Here is a 21,404-nt window from a genome sequence, read left to right as displayed (position 1 = left end):
TTTGATCTCTTGCATATTTATTGAATTCTGTAACCCAGAACTGCATTCTATGAATGATCGGCTTTTGTAATCTTGGAGCTACAGGATGATTTGTGCATACATAAACAGCTGCGCCTGACAGCTGTCTTCTGCTATCCTGCAACCAAATAATTCATCTCAGCAGGAACAACAGTAATTTTTTTTAATGTTTCCCCTCCCCTCTACTTTAGAGACCATAACAGTTCCAAGGCAAATACCTTTTCATAATAAACAATGCCATATTCTTTATCGTCGCACTTGACACATCGAAACTCAACCATCAAATACATGAAATTAGAACTTCGTTTTTCACTCTAAAAAAAAAAAAAGATTTTTATGAAAAATAACCATTTTCAACATTCTCCTAAAGAATCAGTATGTATCGTTATTCCCAATTCAGTAATACATGGATCTATCAGGTACAACTTAGAATGTGACAAATTTTCATTTCGTTATTATAAATGCACTGTTTCATACAGCACTTCTATCTTATACAAAGCACCACTCTTTTATCCAGTACTGTCTACTAGTCACTTACAACTCTCTCCTAAACTTAATGACATCGTTGGTTTATTCAGTTTAGATTTTATTAAATAAAATCTTGATGATATTATGTATACACTGCATTAGAACTATTTACTTTCAAAAATAAGGATGTTTTGTACTTCTAACAATTGTAAGCAAAGAACAATTCATCCTTAAACAATATGACAAATCTAACTATATCAATTAATACAATTATGACAAAATTCAAAGTTAAAGTGTGAAAACTAAGGACTGAGGTCATTTGACCTAACAAATATAAACTTTATAAGTTTTTCAAAATTTATAAGTGATCTTGAGATGACGTGCAGGCATTTGTAAATTTTTATCAAATTTTTTAAAGTATACTGGAAAAGAGTTACTTCCACCTTAACATAAGAAATATTGATTCTGTGTATAAACTTGTCCCCTTAAAAAAGCAAATACTATGTTGTTAAAGAAGTGAAAATCAAATGAAGTCTAAAAGGTGGTTAGTCTTGATCCAAAAAAGTTTTTTAAATAGTTATAAATCTACATGTATAAAATCATATAAAAGTCTAAGGAGGTCACTTAAATTTTCAGCTTTATAAAGCATATTCTACTCGTATTCATACTGCATATAAATGGTTAAACACCACTAATTATTTTAAAAGGTAATGTCAGGATATAACTTTTACAAGTGTTCATTATAAAAATGAAAAATTTCTCTCTCTCTCTCCATCTCCTGAACACTTTTCAAAGAACAGTGATCTGTAGAGGTATCTATAAGCTAGGCATATCACAAAATTGATACTCCTCTTTCCTAATGTAATTAATATAACCGTTGTTTTTTTTTCTGCTATCTTGATACTGAATGTTAGACCAGACATCTAGTATTTCAGTGTAAATACACAAAAAAGAAAAATATGTGTTCTAACTTTCAGGAAGTTTCATTGAGGTCATCTTTTAAATAACATATTCTATACCAATACATAAAATCAAGAAATAAATCAACTACTTGAACCACGCAACTTCATTAAGGGTGCAGAGTCCTATATGCAGTATGTAAAACAAGAAGTATCTAAGTGGGGAGAGAACATGCTAATGATGATTTAAGGTAACTGAAATGAAGAGGTACCACTGTTGATAAATTTATGTAATATTGACTTGAACTTGAACATAATGAGCTGCCAAATGGAGATAGAACACACAAATGAAGCATCAAACTCACAAAGGCTTCACTTATATAGTATTTAATTCACTTGCTATATCCACTACCTACTTATAACATTGAGATATAAGAAAGGCATATATCACATGTTTTCACTTATTAGTATAGAACTCCCTAAACTACACATTATTCAATAGCCCCAATAGATACCTGGCAATAAATCTTGTCAAAAATATTCTTGATTTAGATAGCTGAGAGAAAATATTTTTGAAAAACAAAAGGGATACAACCCACCTCATTTATCATTTCAATTTCTCTAAATGTCAATCTGTCCAGCCAATCTACTTTCACCATGTGTCCTTGTCGATGGGCTTTGGTGAGCTGCAGAACAAATATAATGAAGAAAATTTTAACCCAGACCTCACAGAAAGGAAGGCGGGGAGGGGACAGTGATGTCCATCACACCCTTTCAGAATCATACTGGAAATACTAGCTAATGTAAGAAGAGAGATTGAGAAGAAAGAAAATTGTCTAAGTGCACAGATGACATGACCATCTATGTAGAAAATATGAAAGAATGTACAAAAAAAACCCACCCCTATAACTAATAGCAATTATAGCTAGGTTGCAGAATATAAGGTTAATATACAAAATTCAATTAATTTCTTATGTACCAGCAATAAGCACATGAAATTTCCTATCTAATAAAAGAGAAACATGGTAATTAGCCATACCTCTGCTACCCTTCCCATTGGCTAATCAGGGTGATATGCAAATTAACTGCCAGCCAAGATGGCGGCCGGCAGCCAAGCAGTTTGAAGCGAACATGAGGCTTGCTTGCTTCAGTGACGGAGGAAGCCAACGTTCCCCGCCTGCCGCTGCCAGCCTCTGAGCTTGCAGTTTGAAACATTGTTACAAATATAGAAGCTAAACAAAACACCAGAAACCTGCTTTCAGTCAGCCGGGATCTCAGAGCTGGAGTTGAAACAGTGTTCCAATTATAGAACCCAAACAAACCAGATACCTGCTTTCAGCAGCTGAGGCCTCAGAGCTGGAGCCAAGCCTCAGAGCTAAAGCTGGCCCAGAATTTAAAAAAAGAGAAAAAAAGGAGCAGTTGGGAGCTTCAGTCACCTGCCAGCCTGAAAACAGCCCTCAGCCCCTCACCCAGGATGGCCAGGAACCCCAGTGGGGACCCCCACCCTGATCCAGGAAACCCTTCAGGGCAAACCAGCCAGCCCCAACCCGTGCACCAGGCCTCTATCCTATATAGTAAAAGGGTAATATGCCTCCCAGCACCGGGATCAGCGGAGCCGCGAGGCCTCCCGGCACCGGGATCAGCGTGACAGGGGGCGGGGCCACAACCTCCCTATCCGCCCTGCTCTGTTCGTGACAGGGGAAGGCGACCCAACCCCCTGATCAGCCCTGCTCTGTGCCTGATAGGGGGGAGCTCCCCAACCCCGATCACCCTGCAGCTGTGTGTGTGACAGGCTGCGGTGCCCCAACCCCGATCGGCCCTGCTCTGAGTGTGACAGTGGCGGCGTCCCAACCCCCTGATCGGCCCTGCTCTGTGGGTGATAGAGGGCGGCGCCCCAACCGCCCCCCACGGGCCCTGCTCTGTGTGTGACGGGGTAGAGCCATAACCTCCCCATTGGCCCTGCCCTGAGTGTGACAGGGTGCGGCGCCCCAACCCCCTGATCTGCCCTGCTTTGTGAGTGACAGGGGGCGGTGCCCCAACTCCCCTATCGGCCCTACTCTGTGAGTGACAGGGGGTAGCTCCCCAACCCCCTGATGGGCCCTGCTCTGTGGGTGACAGGGGGGAGCTCCCCAACCCCCTGATCGACCCTGCTCTGTGCGTGACAGGGTACAGAGCCCCAACCCCCGATGGGCCCTGCTCTGTGAGTGACAGGGGGCAGCGCCCCAACGCCCTGATTGGCCCTGCTCTGTGCGTGACAGGGGGTGGCGTCACAACCTCCACATCGACCCTGCCTTGAGTGTGACAGGGAGCGGTGCCCCAACCCCCCAATCGGCCCTACCCTGAGCGTTACTGAGGGTGGCATCGCAACCTCCCGATCCTCCCTGCTCTATGCATGACAGGGGGCGGCGCCCCAACTCCCCAATCAGCCCTGCTCTGAGCCCGACCAGGGGCTGTGGGGCAGGCACCTAGGGATTGGGCCTGCCCTCTGCCACCCGGGAGCAGGCTTAAGCCAGCCGGTCGTTATCTCCCGAGGGGTCCCAGACTGCGAGAGGGCACAGGCCGGGCTGAGGGACCCCTCCCTCTCCCCCCAGTGCACAAATTTTTGTGCACCAGGCCTCTAGTATATATATAAAAGCCTAAGCAACCCTTACAACCCAACGACGGGAATGACCGGAGGACCGGCTGGTAGGTATGACGCGCACTGACCCAGACTTTGCTGCTGGGGCCCCGGACAGCCCCGAATCTGGTTCACCTGCACCCCGGACCCAGACAGGAAGAAGGAGGGAGCCCGATTCCTCACAGATCGGCCGTTGGTTCGCTTGCTGCTGGGGCCAACCTCCCGCGGTACCTCCCCCCAGCCGGCCGGCCCACGCATCAGCCCCAATGGCCGGCCAGACCCCACCTGTGCACAAATTCATGAACTGGGCCTCCAGTTGAAAATAAAAACACAGAGGTATGTAAATGATATCTCAATAAAGCTGTTATATTTTTTAAAGCATCATTTATATTAACACCCAGAAAAATGAAATTGGTAAAAATCTAACAAAATATGTAAAAGATCTATATGAGGAAAACCACAAAACTCTGATAAATGGAATTTAAAAAAACCCCACACTAAACAAATGGAGAGATATTCCTGTTCATTGATAAGAAGACTCAAAATTATGTAAAGATTTCCAGTTTGATTAAATTTGACCTATAAATTTAATGTAATACCAGTGAAAATCCCAGCAAGTTATTTTGCAGATAACAAAAGGACGCTAAAATTTATGTGGAGAGGAAACGATCCAGAACAGTCAACATAATATTGAAGGAAAATAACAAAATTTGAGGGCTGACACTATCCAACATCAAGAATTATTATAAAGCCACAATAATCAAGAGAGTCTGGCATTGGCAAAAGAACAGACAAATATACTAATGGAATAAAAACCCTGGAAATATATCCACATAACTATAGTTAAATGATCTTTGGCAAAGGAGCAGAAACCATTCTATGGAACAAAGATACTCAGAGTTCCGTCCTATGGCATCTAATCAACATTATAAGGAAATGACATCATTTGAGGATCTGCTGTATCTTAAATGACCTGAAACAATTTTGAGACACCATTAAGTGTTAGAGCAGTATTCAATTAAACACACACACACACACAATATGATCACAGTTTAAAAATATCTTCTCTATACATAAAAGGTTAAGCGACCGACCGTCCATCCTTCTGTCCCTCCAACACATATGACGCACACTGGCAATTTAAAAATACATGTTGACTCACGCATGCATGATACATGTAAAGCTCTTGCTGGTGCCAATCGCACACGTGTTTTAATTTTATAAAACTATATTACATATAGTATATTGACTACTTTGACATGTAATTTTTTGTAGTAACATAATTATTGCACGGATCTTTCTTCACATTAATTTCCTTCTAATTAATGTGCACAAATCCGTGCACCGGGCCACTAGTCTATAAATAAATTCATACATGACACACATATTAATTTATTGAAAGCATATATCAAGCAACATATTAATGACGGTTATTTCTGGGCAGAGAATCAGAGGTGATTTTTATTGTGTCTGTGCTTTAACCATCTTCTACCATGGTAGAAATGTGTATTATCTTTGTAATAAGAAAAAATGTTATTTAAAGACTAAAGCTATTTTAAAAAACAATTAATTGTGCAAAGATTGCTGTTGAGAAAACCACCAAAAATTAGCATTTATTAAGATACGCCAAATAAAGTTATTTTACCTCATATTTTAAAACCCAAAGAATAAAAACCCATTTGATTAACATTACTTCACCATCTGAAATGAAAGCCAGGTACTAACATAATTGTTCTCTCAAATTATTTCTTACAAGGGCCTTTCATCTAGATCAGTGGTTCTCAACCTTCCTAATGCCGCGACCTTTTAATACAGTTCCTCATGTTGTGGTGACCCCCAACCATAAAATTATTTTCGTTGCTACTTTATAACTGTAATTTTGCTACTGTTATGAATCGTAATGTAAATATCTGATATGCAGGATGTATTTTCATTGTTACAAATTGAACATAATTAAAGCATAGTGATTAATCACAAAAACAATATGTAATTATATATGTGTTTTCTGATGGTCTTAGGCGACCCCTGTGAAAGTGTCGTTCGACCCTCAAAGGGGTCGCGACCCACAGGTTGAGAACAGCTGATCTAGATCCAACTGAAGAACCATATAAATTAAGCAATGCTACCGTTTTTCAACATGTGGTTAATAAAAACTGCTATAATATAGAAATTTATAGGCTTTAGGCATCAAGCTTGCTCTTGTCAAGAAACTTTAACAGGAAAGTTACACAGTAAACGGATTTCTCCTCAAAAAGTAGCTATACAGTAGGGGATATTGTTGCAGATACACATAGGCTTTCTTAGGGAACCTAAGGGGGAAAATAATGGCAAAGCTATATATTTTTTACTTGTTTTTTCTGTGCCACTTAAAAAAAACCAACATACAAATAAGCAGAAAAAAATCCATTCTGCTCTGTCACCAGACAGAAAACTTTTAGATTCAGAGAGCCTATGCAAATGTTCAAAATTCTCTCTTGAAGCATTTATAGGAATATTGCCCAATAAATATGCCTGATACTGCCATTAGGTAAGACTATCTTCCCCCAACCCCCTCACATAATCATACAGGACAGTTTCTTGAACTACCTCCTATCTTGTTCTTCTAAATTCCTTTCAGTTAAAGGCCATAATATAACTCTTTCAACTCTAACATTTCCTTGAGCCTAGACTACAACTGAGCTAAATTAATAAATAGTCATTGAACAGAACACCATTATCCCTCAGCTAATCTATATGCACAATGCAATACGGTTCACTCATAAATTTCTATTATTAAAAAGTATAATTCTCAAACATTAAGACACTGAGTTTTATCTGTATCAAATAAAATGCAAGCAATGCAGTAATTAATAATTCAAGACAAAATGCAGCTGTATATAAGAATTCACTTGAACAACTACTGTAAGTAAAAAAGGAGTTGTACGTGTCTCCTAAAGAATTTGCACACATGCCTGTGTATTTAATTCTTAGGTAGCATAGAAGTGCTTTCAGCTTCCTGATTAATAAAGTCTTAGCCATAAATCTTCAATTTTACTTTGAAACTTTACATAGAAATCTTACTCAGGAAGAGTAGTCTTTGCCTCATAAAAGTTGCATTCAGCTAAACTTAATCTAGTCTTAAAACCATGTCACCTTCTATTTTTTTCTGGCAGGAATTATAGCTGTAAAGATAGACATAAATCAATATTATTTCAGGGTTCAATTTTTCCCTCTCAAACTAATTGTCTACTTGCTACCATTAATTTCAAGAAAAATCAAGAAGTTTAGACAGTCTCAGACAACAGTAAGCAAACCAAAATGACGGATAGAAAAGATTCTACTATGTATCATCAGGAATACATTTCTAAGAGATTCCCAAATCCTCCTTTTATGACAGAAAAAATGGCAACATACAACCAAATAAGCTATGCTTATAAAAGTTACACATATTATTTAGTAAAAAAACCTGTAGCTAAGAGGTAATTTCGATGTCAATATTGCCACTAATCAAGTTTCATAGTTTGAATAATTTCAGCATCTGTCATCATAATCTGTTATTATTTTCATTTATAAATATTGAGAAAGAAAATAAAACAAAATGAGACTTTTCTGTCCAATACTGCATTACATATATTGTTTATCCCATAACTAATATCAGTTCATAAGTGAACTGGTTGGAAGTTAGAAAAATAAAGATTATCAAGTTAAATCATTATCACTATGGAAAAACTGACTCTTAGGTGAGGAGACCTAATCAAGAACAGATGTTACAAAGAATAATTACTTCCCTAGAAAAGCCCTAACATAAACTCAAAACTATCTCTAGGTACTCAGTATTACATTCTGAAAATAGTAAACTATGTCATTAAAAGGAGGAAAAAAGATTTTTAATAGGTCCTACTAAATAATGTGTTCTATTAAACTACTTTTACATGAATGTTTTCTCACATAGCTGCTTCAAGGTAGAAATGTATTCAGAACCCACGAAGAGTACACTTAACGTGCTATACTGTGAACAAACTGCTCTGAGGTTGTTTCTTTTTCAGAATAGCTAAAAAATGTTAATAATGGTATAATTATGATTCTTATAAACAGGGAGAATGGAGCCCAACTAACCACACTTCTTCAATGAAAAATATTCACAAGTACAGAAATAACTGGTTATTCAATGAGCCAGTGTCAGAGTTATAAATCAGGTCTTTTGACTACAAATCTTTCTACCCAGTTATAATGTAACATTACCATTTAAATCTTCCACCAGTTTTGATAGTTCTATTAATTTTAAAAGCATAAAAAGAAAGGTAATGCCTCTATTTTTCAAAACATCTCCTTGGATAATCCCATGTTCCCCATTTCTCTAAAATCTAACTATAGAACACATACAGAATTTAAAATCCACATAAATCATCAATTTGATAATCTATTCGAGTATTTGTAACAAAAAATGATGTCCGGCTTATAACAAAACTCTTTTCTTAAAATCATATTTCTAAAAGCCAAAACATTTGCCAACCTTATTTTCCAATTAATCTTTTCCCTTTTCTAGATTCATCTAAATGAACTGAATAAAAGAGACTTCTTTTCCAATACTAACTTTCTAGCTGTTCACACAAAGAAACTAGCAACTGCTTTCTCTGTGTGGTTCCTAAAATGTTTCTATAAGTGTATCAGCATCTGTTCTTCTAAGTTAAAAAAAAAATTGATTTGAGAAAGAGAAAGGAGAGAGGGAGAAAGAGAGGGAGGGAGGGGGAGAGGGAGAAGGAGAGGGAGAGGGAAAGGGAGAGGGAGAGAGCGAAAGGAAGAGAGAGCTTTGTTGTTGCACTTCCTTATGCATTTATTGGTTGGTTCTTATATGTGCCCTGACCAGAGATCAAACCCACAACCTTGGCATATGGGGACGATACTCTCTAAGCAACTGCTAGGGCAGCATCTGTTCTACCTGACTTTTATCCTTAGTAAAGGGTTCTCACATGTCTGCACCCTGAAGTTCCTACCATATTGTGCAGACAGCAGGTTCAAGTAATCCTGCAACTAGAAAGATAATGTCAAGAGAGAAAGCCCTTTTAACACTTCCTTCAAAATGAGAGAAATATCTCACACAACTTTCTGTTTCCTTCAGGGTAGCTCATGCTTGATGGTTCACTAAGAATCAGCAATCTCCTGAAGACTAACTTAATTTCCAAGGTATTGAAAAATGGTGTCCTGTGTAGTAGACACAAATAACCTGATTACCAGGAAGACAATAACATGGTTACTCATCCATTACAAATTAGTAAAATGGCACTCTAGGCCAGTGCTATCCAATCGCACTTTCGGCAATAATGAAAAGATTCCATTTCTTCATTGTCCAATGCGTAGCTTCTAGCCACATGTGGCTTGTGAGCACTTAAAGTGTGATTATGACAATGTAACTATGGTAACATAAAATTCTGAATTTTATTTAATTTTAATGAACTTAAACTTAAATTGGTACATGTGAATTGTGACTATTACAGCTCTAAACTGTAAATAACCATTTGAATTGATTGACATGAACCTTTCTCAACATAACTAGTTATTTCTGGATGTACTAGAAAAATCCAGCTCCCACTGCTACAAAATGAGGTCTGGAGCCTGAACCAGAGTGACCCCATGCAGGCAATTTGAAGGCCAGTCTAAAACATCACATCTTACACTACTTCACTGTGCCAATGCTCACTTACACACTGTTCAACATTCCCCCACCTATCTGTATCACTCAGACCACAAAACATTTTTCATCTAGTTGTTACTTTCTCTTTGCGGCCTCTTAATCAAATTGACAGAAACTAAAGCACATTCCAAAGGCATCAAGCAGAGACGCTAAAATGAAAAGGAGACAGTAGAGAAGCATGCTTTTGCACTAACCTTTCATGTCTAAAGACATGGATTCAAGTATAAATCAAACACTAAAGCTTGGTAGTCACATCCAAAACCCCAGGTGGATATGCATCCTAGTGATAAAGCTCTTAAAATATGACAAGCTGAAAAACAGAGCAGATGGGAACAATGGGCAGATTTGCTCAAGGCCACAATCATTAAAAGGCTGGGTCATGGACAATGAAAGTGTAATGAATGTCCCAGAAGTCTGGCCTTTATTTTCACAAATCAATTAAAACAGAAATATTTATTTATTTACCCCCCCCCCCAAAAAAACCCCAGAAATATTTATATTAATAGAAATTATTAGGGCAATTTAGAGATGGGAAAGAGAAAATAATGAGGGAAATGTGGGGGGGGGGGGTGCGATTGTACTATGTTAATTTCTTCCTGTTCCCAGTAAGTCTAAGAAATCCAGTTATATAAACTAACTAAACCAAAGATTATTCAGTTTTGTCTCCTTTTCTCACACTCATTTTTCCTCAAAGGAAAACTACACATGTTTACAAAATGATGTACAATCATTAGAGAGGTTAATTCCATTAAAATTCTTCTTCTGAAAGGATTTGATTTTTAAATTGTTAAACCTAGAGGTAAGGCTTTTAAACTTCAGTTATTCATATTGTGGTTATAATTCTATTTGCACAGCTGAGCAATAAATCAGAATAAGAATATTTAATCCAGCTTGGGTTTGAGGTTCTTTGTTTAATAATCATCTAACACTATCTTTTCACAGGCCATTTAAATAGTTCATCTTCATTTCATAGTCCTCTTGTGCCATTCTCCCCAGGCAGTCAAGACTTAGGCAGTACTATAACTGAATAAACTTTCTTACATTACAGTTTGAAAACTGTCACTATGCTATTTATTTTGGCTCGTGGGTACAATGCACGATAACTATGCTGTCGTATTATTAAGATTTATGTACACCTTGTTACTCTTATACCAAATGCCTTCTCAACAATTAGAAGCAGGCATAGTAAATTCACTGGCTGGAAAATCAAAAGTGCAACAGGAAACAAACCATTCCGTTCTATCCCCATAAACCTCATCTATTTGTATACTCATTTCTTGTTTTAAAGTGAGAGTGTGTAAAATATAAAGTATTACATCTACAATTTCTGTTCCTTTTGTATAAAAATAGAATCATAAGTATACATCTGCTTTCCCAGTTTTTAAAAGTGTACTGTACCAAAAAGTATCTTCAAATAGTATTTAGCATAGTGCTTTGGGAACAGATATTGACAAAATAAGTTATTTTGTTCTGACTTAAGCTCAGATTTGAGCTTAGCTTTTGTATTTCTAAATAAAAACACTTCATTAAAACAATTTTGAAAGATAAAGTCTTCTTACAAAACTCAGTCTTCTTACAAAACTCAGTCTTCTTACAAAAACAGGAGTGGGAGTGGAGTGAGGACAATTTAGACTAAGTAATCTTCAATTCCAAATAACGTAAGGTTCTCTAGCATGTAACGCTTGGCATCTTTAAGACTATTTCACCAAAAAAAAGTTCATCTTGAAAATATCACCAAAAAGTGCCCATTCTCAATCTGATGGGATTACAGACACAAAAGGCCACGTAATGTATGATTCCATTTGTATGAAATGTCCAGAATAGGAAAATTCACAAAGACATAAAGACTAGAAGTTCCAGGGGCTGGAGGGAGGAGGGAATGGGAAATGACTGCTATTCGGTACATGTTTACATTTTTGATGAAAATGTTCTGATATTAAATAGTGGTGATGATTGCACACCTCAGAATTTACTAAAACTTAAGTTACTGTATACTTTCCAAGAGTGAATTTTATGATATATGGATTATATTTTAATAAAGCTATTAAAAAAATTAAATCTAAATAAAAAAAAAATAATCTGACAGAATTCAAAAGGTTAACTTATACTACAATAGACATCATTCAGAGCTTCCCACCAGTTGGAAAAGTTTATATTTTTACCTTGGCAAGGCGGCTCATCTGATCTTCTGAGAGTGTACTGCTTGTTCTGCCAGGAGTTTTTGTGGGTTCTGACCCATCTGCTTCTACATTAGGCCAGACTTTCAAGTCATGCATCCCTTGACGAAACATGCTAGGCAAAAAGAGAATGTTCAGGGTAGAAGTAAATTAATGCAGTTCATTACAGGAAATTTTTAACCCCTAAAGAGAGAGAATTCCACCCTAGGAAATGCATGTCCCTCTTGGCAACCTTTAAGCCTCCAGTGAGTTGCAATGCAATTAACTAAGCAGCTAAAACCCATGTCACACTGCTTTTCACATGCCATTCTTTTCTCCTCAAAGCAGTCAGACTTTTACAGAGATCCTAGAGGTAGACTGGACAAATAGAAGGATCCTAATGGGCCATACAGCCTTTATAACTTCAGTGGAGATCTTGAAATAATGGAAACCAAATTGCCACCCAATGAAGGAATGTCCCATTTACAATGCTGAAACAAAATTTAAATCAACACTAATAAAAGAGAAAAATGGTAATTGGCGTACGACGATACCCTTTTCATTGGCTAATCAGGGCTATATGCAAATTAACTGTCAAGATTGGCAGTTAACTGTCAACAAGATGGCGGTTAATTTGCATATGTAGGCACAATGCAGGGAGGCAAAAGGGAAAGCAGGAAGAAGCCCCCTGCCACTGACAGTGATTGGAAACCCAGGGGGGAGCTAAGAGCTGGGGGGCAGGGCAAAGGCGGCCCTGGGGCCGCCTTTGCCCTGCCCCCCAGCCATGATCGGAGAATCAGGTGCCTTTTCCGCCCTGGCCAGTGATAGCAGGAAGTAGGGGTGGAGCCAGCGATGGGAGCTGGGCACGGTCAAAGCTGGCAGTCCCAGGAGCTAGGGGCCCCTTGCCTGGGCCTAAAGCGAAGCCCACAATCGCGGGGCCGCTGCAGTTGTGGGTCCCCGCTGCCCGGGCCGGACGCCTCAGCCAGAGGCGTCAGGCCTGGGCAAGGGGCCGATCCTGCGATTGGAGGGTGATGGGGGTCAACGCCTGAGGGCTCCCAGTATGTGAGAGGGGGCAGGCTGGGCTGAGGGACACTCCCCCACACACACCCAGTGCACGAATTTCGTGCACCGGGCCCCTAGTAATTACATAACTGTCTACTTTACGTGACAAGTCAGCATAGTAGACTGCACAGTCAAACTGCTGGGGTTTGAATCCCACTTGTGCCATCTATTACCTAAGTGACCTTGGGTAAATTGCTTAACTTCTCCGTGCCTCAGTTTCCTAATCTATAAAGTGGGATTATAAAGAGTACCTGAATCTCACAGGGCTATTAGAAAAATTAAATACATCAGCACAAGTAAAAAGTACTTCAATAGTACCTGCCACATAATAAGTATTCAATAATGTTAACTAATGTTATCTTTTTCACTAGGTATAGGTTGATTCTCCTGTCTTCTTTTCTGTAAGAGCAATGCCTAATGGGAAATACAACAGTGGATTTATACAAGAAAAAGTTCCCATGTCTACAAAATATATAATCAGAACTTCAATCTAAGCTTGATCATCTGCTTTAAAGTGAAACACTTTATAACCTTTGATTGTCCTGTTTTCTTCAAAAAACTACTAAGATGTAGAATATAGGTTGAACAAACCCATAAAGCAGCAGTTCTCAACCTGTGGGTCGCGACCCCTTTGGGGGTCGAACGACCCTTTCACAAAGGTCGCCTAAGACCATCGGAACACACATATATAATTACATATTGTTTTTGTGACTAATCACTATGCTTTAATTATGTTCAATTTGTAACAATGAAATTGGGGGTCACCACAACATGAGGAACCATATTAAAGGGTCGCGGCATTAGGAAGGTTGAGAACCACTGCATAAAGTAAGTTTGGAAAACTGTGTTTTTATAGATATGCTACTGTCGTTTCTGAGTGGTTTTATTTTATTTTTTTTATGGGGGCAGGAGGTAAAAATAAAGTCTTCTGTTAATGTGTTCTTTCTTTTTTAAGTGTATGGTGGTTTTTTTGTGTTTGCTTTTTTAACAAAACTGTTCAGACAATATATCTCCTAAAACAGCATCGCCCCAAAGCTGAAAGAGCAAGCTGCCAATTGCGGTGGAAAGAGTAAGACTGTAAGTGTGTGCAGGTGGATAGGCAAGCCCAGCGCATTTTGTTCTCACATTAAGTATTTTTTAAAGTAAGGTACACGTTGCATATATATTGATGTATTTTCTTGATCTTTAAAAACATTACACTTTAAAAGTTTTACATACATTTTAAAAACTATTATTATCACGCTTTGACTAATGGAAATTTTCTTCACAGATTTTCCTGGAGTAATAAAGAGGATTTTCACTGAACATTATGCAAAGTAATGATGCCATAAACATTTAGACTGGGAACTATAAAGGATAGCTGCAAGCTCATGAGCACAGTAAGATTAAAGACCATATCTGTTGCAAGGTTTAGATCTAAGGTTGGCAGTAAAGAGGTAATATCCAGCAACCATATCTGTGAAAGTTTACCTTATAGGCCCAAAACAAATGCACTGACTTGTAGTAAAGAACCAAAAATCTTAATATTTACCATGTTAGAGATTTCAAAAAAATTTACATTCCAAAAAACACACATATACAAGCCTTTCATAAAGTTCATTTTCATTCCCTTTCAACTGAGTATTAGATTCAACATCAAGCAGACCTGCTTAGACTCTAAGAAACTAGGTACAGTGAGGCAGCAACACCACTTTAAATGATTACCCTTAAATGTACCTTCAGAAACAAAGGATGGTCTCCCTCCTTTTTCTCCACCTCCCTATACCCCAGTGAATACTTTGACTGGCTGAACTTAAATAAAAAATAAGTACGTTTGGCAGGAAGTCAGTTTACTAAATGATTTAGGTGCCTTGGGATGGATCTGGAGAGAAGATTTAAGGACAGGGGACATAGAGGGCAGGGGTGGCAGCAAGTGACTCAAATGATCAAATGAATGTATTACTTTCTTTTGACACTAATGGAAACTTTGTAGAGAGTTACACAGCCTCCAGGTGGCAAGCCAGAAGATGCTCAGAGCATCCTGCCCACTTGGGAAAGTAAGCCAAGCAGGCAAGACAAAGGAACAGCACAGCAGGATCTCCTTCAGATGCCTGCAGAGGCCCCAGCAACAGCTGCTGCTGCTGCTCCAGCTCCCATGCCAAGCCACTGCAGCAGCAACTGCCCAGACTTCCGAGTTCACATTTGGAAAAAACATCTGCAAGAGAAATCTGCAGCTTGCCTGTAGTTCTTTGCCAATTCAATCTAACGACCAATCCATTCCTCACTTCCTTAGAAATCTCACAAGCTAGACATTCAGAATGAGGACAATTTATTCTAGCCATATTCTAACAGATTAGTCTTTCAATTATTAATTACACTATTCTCCAAGAAGTACTACTTCACACTGACTCAAGTATACAAAACAGATATTGATAGTCACAAGACTCTGAATACTATAATGCAACTATTAGGCATTTTGAGGAACCCTTTTAAAAGCTATGAAGGCCACACCAGGACTACTTAGGGAACAAAATGGGGAGCATGTGGTGTTATTTCATTGTTTACGAAACATTTGAGGAAACTACCACTTGCCTAAGTCATGAGAATGTGGAGGCACATGCATGACTTTTAATGGCAGGTGGAAGAAAGTTGCACAGGCTTCTTGCCAAGGTCACCCAGAAGCCTCAAGCTGCGTTCTCTCCCTGGATGTCAGCAGCACCACACACAGCTGTGCAGCAGTACAGTCCATGCTTGCACTCTGCTGTAGCCCCTGAACATCCTGAATGTCACAGTCCTCCACAATCCAAAGCTGCACAGGAAGGGCAAGGCCATGCTAGGGACTCCCTGGGCTTGTCTGACATGAAACCAAGTTCACCCCCAAGGAAAGGCCCAGGACACAGAGAGAAAAAGGAGGCATTTTAATTGCATAATAGGCTTTCTTTGAATTCCTTTTTCTGAGATGAAGGTCAGTAGAAGCATCAGCCTAGAGGAAATAGGACAGGTTTTTCACATTTCTTCCCCACTGCTCAGAGTATCCACAGAGCTCTATTACTACCTAATGTTATCGTTTGAATAAATGCCATATAGGTGTAAATGAAATATTGATGTAAAACCTTATCTTTACCTTAAATAAAGTGACAGTGAGCTGAATATCCCCTTATATCTGACTAGACACAGACCATTCTAATTAAAGGATTTTTTTGGTTTAGGTATTATAAACATATTTGCAAAGCAAACAGATTTACTATCATTTGTGTTTCTTAGGGTTTTTTTTTTTCTTAAAGTTGTAATATTTAGTAACATAGTTATTTTCATTGTATTTATTTTTGTCATTACCTACCAAAGTTAAATAACACTTATTTTCCATGTACACCAAGATATTAAAATTTTGCTTTCAATTAAATGGAAGTAAAAAAAGTGAGCTGGTTTAAATAAAAATACCAAGTAAATAAGACTGAATGTATTTAATATAGATATATGCAGGAATTCTGAAAGTGGTAAGTCAATGACTCATTTTTGAGAAACCCTGCTCTAAGAGAGGTAATTTCTCAGAATCAGAGCTGCTCGCTAACATGTTTCATTTGTATTTAACATCTGATGTGTTCAGAGAAACCAAGTTTGGGGCAGAAAATTGCCCAAGGAGCCTGGAATAGCTTATCTGCCAAAAAGCACAGAAGCTACTTATGACTACAAAGGACATGGGTCAACTTGAATGGACTCTGATTGACCAAAAATGGGAGTTTCTGAACATTATAAAGCTTTAAGATAGCAATGGAAACATTTCAAAAACGTTTAAGACTACAAGTTCCTGACAAAATTTAAAGACAAAGAACAAAACTCATCAATTACTTTTGCAGGTTACCAGGGTACCAACTCATTCTTAAACTTGATAAAAGATAAAGTTCTTCAAAGAAAAATTCCAATTAATATACTCAGAAAGAGTAATAGAATATCAACAAAAGGGATAGAAATATGGGTTGTGTTTTTTCACAATAAACTTCTATTATCTGTAAATCTTTAAAAACAGAATTAACAACTGTTCTATTATAGTCATTACCACTATTAGCAAATTAGTGCTTTTTAACCTTGCTCATTGTCCTCTTTATCACTATTATGACAAAGCAGAAAAACAAAGCTCTCACAATATATGCCACATAGTCTTTTTTCCTAAAAGAAAGATTCTAATTTCCAATACTATTTTCTAATAGGAATCACGTTACCAGTCACTAACAATAGAGTAATATAAGTTGTGTTTCTTAATGAATCTATCTGTATATCCTATACGAAATTCAGTCTCAAGAATTATGGAATCATGTACTAAACATGTACACACAGAGAACCAGACTGGCATGAACTTCCCAAAAAGAAAAAGGATGAGAAACTACAACACCCCTAAAGATCAGAAGAGACTGCTTACCCGTATTTTCCAAAGAGAGAAACCGTTGTCCCACCCACAGGCACTGCCTTTCCTGGCCCATACACGTCCCATATAGTCAGGGCCACTTGGGCATTCCGGGGCAGGTCAGGGTACTTCACAGGCAGTTTGAGCCATTCATTCCAGCTATGGAAATAAAGTCAACATGAGCATATGTTATATATTTAAAACTTTCTTTTAAATTAACAAACCATGCCAGAAGATTTGGCCAGAAAAAATGCCTCAAAGATTAAGTTAGTACTACAAAAAATAATGCGAGTTACCTTAGTTTCGCTCTAAGCAACTTCAATTTTAAATATAGAATACATGAAAAAGTTTAAAAAAAAAACAACTCATAAAAAAACACCACCAGTAAATCCTTTAATAAAAAAACTCAGACAATATCACTAAGACACAAGAAATATGATAATAGCTAATAATAATCTGGGAAACCACTTAAACCTGGTTATAACCAAACTTGTTTTGAACCAAACTGTGATTTCGTATAAGCATTCCCCGGAACACAGGTTTTGTAGTATGAAAGGAAAAAAAAAAAAAATCAAAATTACTGCCTTAACCTGTTTGGCTCAATGGATTGAGCGTCGGCCTGCGGACTGATAGATCCCAGGTTCAATTCTGGTCAAGGGCATGTACCTTGGTTGCGGGCACATCCCCAGTAGGAGGTGTGCAGGAGGCAGCTGATCGATGTTTCTCTCTCATCGATGTTTCTAACTCTCTATCCCTCTCCCTTCCTCTCTGTAAAAAATCAATAAAATATATATTAAAAAAAAATTACTCATAATACATTCAAAGAGATGCTGAGGATAACAAGGCCCTACAATGTGCCTCAATAAGGCAGAAAACAAAAGCCTTAGAAAGGTCGAAGTAGACTATCTACTACTTTGTAACATCAAGTTACCAGACAGCTCTCGACAGCAATGTCACATTTTCTTACGTGAGTTTTTTCTGTTCCTCAAGTTATTTCATTAATACCGATAATGCTTACCTATTAGGTTTTTTATGCTTTTAAAGAATGTTTATATATATGATTTTCCTAAAGAATGTTTGTTCTTCATATAGTAATGACAGCACAGCTGGGGGTTTTTGTTGTTATTTTTTTTACTCTTTATTTAGCTCAGCATATTGAACAGAACTTTCAAAAACTTAAAGGACAAATAATTTATATCCACCATATAAATTCAAGGACCTACAGGAAAATCAGAGTTGGCTAGCCATTTAAAAGAGAATTAGTCATTCTTTTCTTCCATAAAAGTCTCGAAAAAATAAATCACACACCTGAAAAAGCTAGAGGAACAAACTAATCTAATTACTATCCACAGGGTGGACTATGCTGAAAAGGAAAATACTAGAATGGCATTTTCTGCCAATGAACAAACCAGAGGTTAATTAACACAGGCTACAATTAAAGAAAGTCAGCCAGTGACAATATCCAAAATAAACTGTGAAAATTCTCACATCTATATTTTGTCCTTTGAGAAGGAAACAATATATATAATCAAGCAATCATTTGCCTTAAATCTTTTGCACTCTAACCCCAGGCTTTAATCAAAGCAATGGTACTTGAACCTGTTTTATATACTGGGCTTCTGCAGAAGAGTTCTTTTGAAGAAAATGAAATCTACAGCTAAAATACAGTTTGAAAACTGCTCTACATATTTTAGGAATTCTGAAAAGATCTGGTCAGACATCGGAAAATTGTGTATTTTGAATATCATTTTGTTCTCCACCTCCCCATGCATCATCCCTATACCAACCTTCATTAAGCTCAAGACTAAACTCACCTAATAAAACTTCCACAACATTGCGAGATCTAAAGCCTGATTCTTGATGGTCTAATCCCACCCACTCCTACCCTCACAGACCACTGTACTAATTCTCTAGTCTGATTAATAGACTCCTAAATCCCGTTTGAATTTTTAAATTATGTTAGGCTGTTAGTATATGTGTCTCTCTAAAGCCATTTTAAATCCATCATGGAACAAGAATATTTAATTTTTTAAAAATTAAATCACTTGCCTACACAATAATTTTCATATATAAAATTTTAAAATTTGCAGAATTCCACATCTAAAAATGAGAATTTTACCTTAAGTAAGTGCTTATAGAAATTGATGGCTGTGCAAAGTAAAAAGCCTATCTATCCTACTGTTACCTTACCTAGCATGAGTTCTTTTTTTTTAGTACTTTACTATTTATTTATTTATTATTATTATTATTATTATTATTGATTTTAGAGAGGAAGGTGGTGCGGGGGAGAGACACACACACGCATAAATTTGTTGTTCCACTTATTTATGAATTCTGTGGTTAATTCTTGTATTGTTGCTTCAAAATAACACTGGGTATAGATAAAACAAGATTGGCCTTGAGTTAGTAATTATCAAAGCTGGGTGATGGGGCCTTGGAAGCTATTATACTCTACTTTTACAGATTTGAAAATTTCCAGAATAACAAGTATATATACAAATATATATGTGTGTGTGTGTGTGTATTCACAAAAAGACTACTAAAGAAATTACACTATTTAAATAATTGATTTCAATGAAGCCAGATCACCAGAGGTCAGGCTTCTGCTCTCTCTGAAAAAGACTTCCCAGCCTGATGGGCCGCGCTTGGTGAACAGAGGGTTGTACCCTCAATACCAGAGCCTGGCAGTCCATGTGGCTCACCTTATCTTCCATGAGCACTGTGGGCATGAGCTCCTTCTGGAGGTACAACTGTGTATCCTGCAGCTAGCCTACCAGGGTATTGAACAACACTCATGGATTGAGGATTAAAACTGCTCCATATAACCTATCAAATAAGAAGTACCAAGAGGTTAAATTAAGGACCCATGATATTGTGGGTTCTGGAAAAACAGGAACTTCATGTTCACTAAATGTCCCTTGCACCCTGACAATGGTTTGCTAATGTACCATCTCAATAAAACATGAGCTTAAAAAGTTGGTTTCAGCCCTAACCGGTTTGGCTCAGTGGATAGAGCATCGGCCTTCAGACTGAAAGGTACCAGGTTTGATTCCGGTCAAGGGCATGTACCTTAGCTGCAGGCACATCCCAGTAGGGGGTGTGCAGGAGGCAGCTGATCGATATTTCTCTCTCATCGATGTTTCTAACTCTCTATCCCTCTCCCTTCCTCTCTGTAACAAATCAATAAAATATATTTTTTTAAAAAAAAGTTGGTTTCATACAATAAAAATGTGTTTTTGATTTGGGGGTCATTTTGTGAATCAGTCAAGTTCTCATAAAAATATGTCAATATACTGAATACAAACAAATTTACTTCCATCTTAACTATCTAGGTCAATCAATCCTTACAAGTATTAAATAATTTTTTAAATTCCTCTGTAATCACTACTAAATCATACTTACAACATTTATAAAGACTTTGGAGAACAGTCTGGAACTCACCATATGCAAGAAAACAACTTACTTCCATCTTGTACTAAATGCCTTGTAGGATGTTCTCACTGGCAAGGCCAGAGGCTTCCCTTCTGCAAAAACTTGACAAGTAACATAAAGGTCAGAGCAGGTCTCCTGGTACAGTCCTGAAAACTTCAGCATTGGGTCTTCTAGAACAGCTTTATAACTCTTTTGTTCTCTCTTCCCTTCCAAACTCCCTCTGGAAATATAAGAACAATAATGTTTAGACAAACATTTTTTAAGCATATAGGCAACAAATACCAAAGTTTATGATTGCATCACAGTGACCTTATGCTACCTAAACATTTTCCTGTATATGAAGTTAAAGTTGCTTTTACATCTAGTAAAGGAATCTTAAAATCCTAACACACTTACAGTCATTTCTATCTTCATCAATATATTTCCCTATCTTAAGCTTCTTAATTTCAAATCCTGTCATCAACGCTTGGTCTACCTTCCAGACATCACCAGTTTTCCAGGCCGTAGTTTCACTTTTATTAATTTCAAGTTGAACACTTTTTTATCTATTCTTTCAAAACATTTACTGTACTAGGCATAGTGGCCCAGAAATGAAAGACAAGATAAACAATATAGCACTACAAGGAAATGTTAAGTCCTTGTTTCTGGGGTGAAAACTTACTTTTATTTGCATATTCTTTTTGTATTCTTTCAATTTTTT

The 21,404-nt window shown here is 37.7% G+C and overlaps 1 protein-coding gene across 3 annotated transcripts in view; it reads right to left on the bottom strand.

Annotated features, from left to right (window-relative positions):
• The window catches only part of PIK3C3 (phosphatidylinositol 3-kinase catalytic subunit type 3), an 84,536-nt gene that overhangs the window by 60,658 nt on the left and 2,474 nt on the right, over window positions 1–21,404 (bottom strand). For 2 of the 3 annotated variants that reach the window (XR_009454203.1, XM_059707189.1), the window contains exons 2-6: window positions 20,736–20,924; window positions 17,288–17,431; window positions 11,836–11,965; window positions 1,985–2,071; window positions 237–332 (exon numbers count right to left, since the gene is read on the bottom strand). Coding sequence is in view for 2 of the 3 variants with exons in the window: in XM_059707189.1 (XP_059563172.1) it covers window positions 237–332; window positions 1,985–2,071; window positions 11,836–11,965; window positions 17,288–17,431; window positions 20,736–20,924 (646 nt within the window). In the remaining variant the exon portion in view is untranslated. Of the gene's footprint in view, window positions 1–236; window positions 333–1,984; window positions 2,072–11,835; window positions 11,966–17,287; window positions 17,432–20,713; window positions 20,925–21,404 lie in introns of those variants that run through there. The other variant, XM_059707191.1, reaches the window with a different exon arrangement.

The sequence above is a fragment of the Myotis daubentonii genome, chromosome 8 (assembly GCF_963259705.1).
Source record: "Myotis daubentonii chromosome 8, mMyoDau2.1, whole genome shotgun sequence".
NCBI lineage: Eukaryota > Metazoa > Chordata > Mammalia > Chiroptera > Vespertilionidae > Myotis > Myotis daubentonii.
The sequence above is the reverse complement of the archived record's forward strand: the minus strand, read 5'-3'. Positions and strand labels throughout refer to the sequence as shown.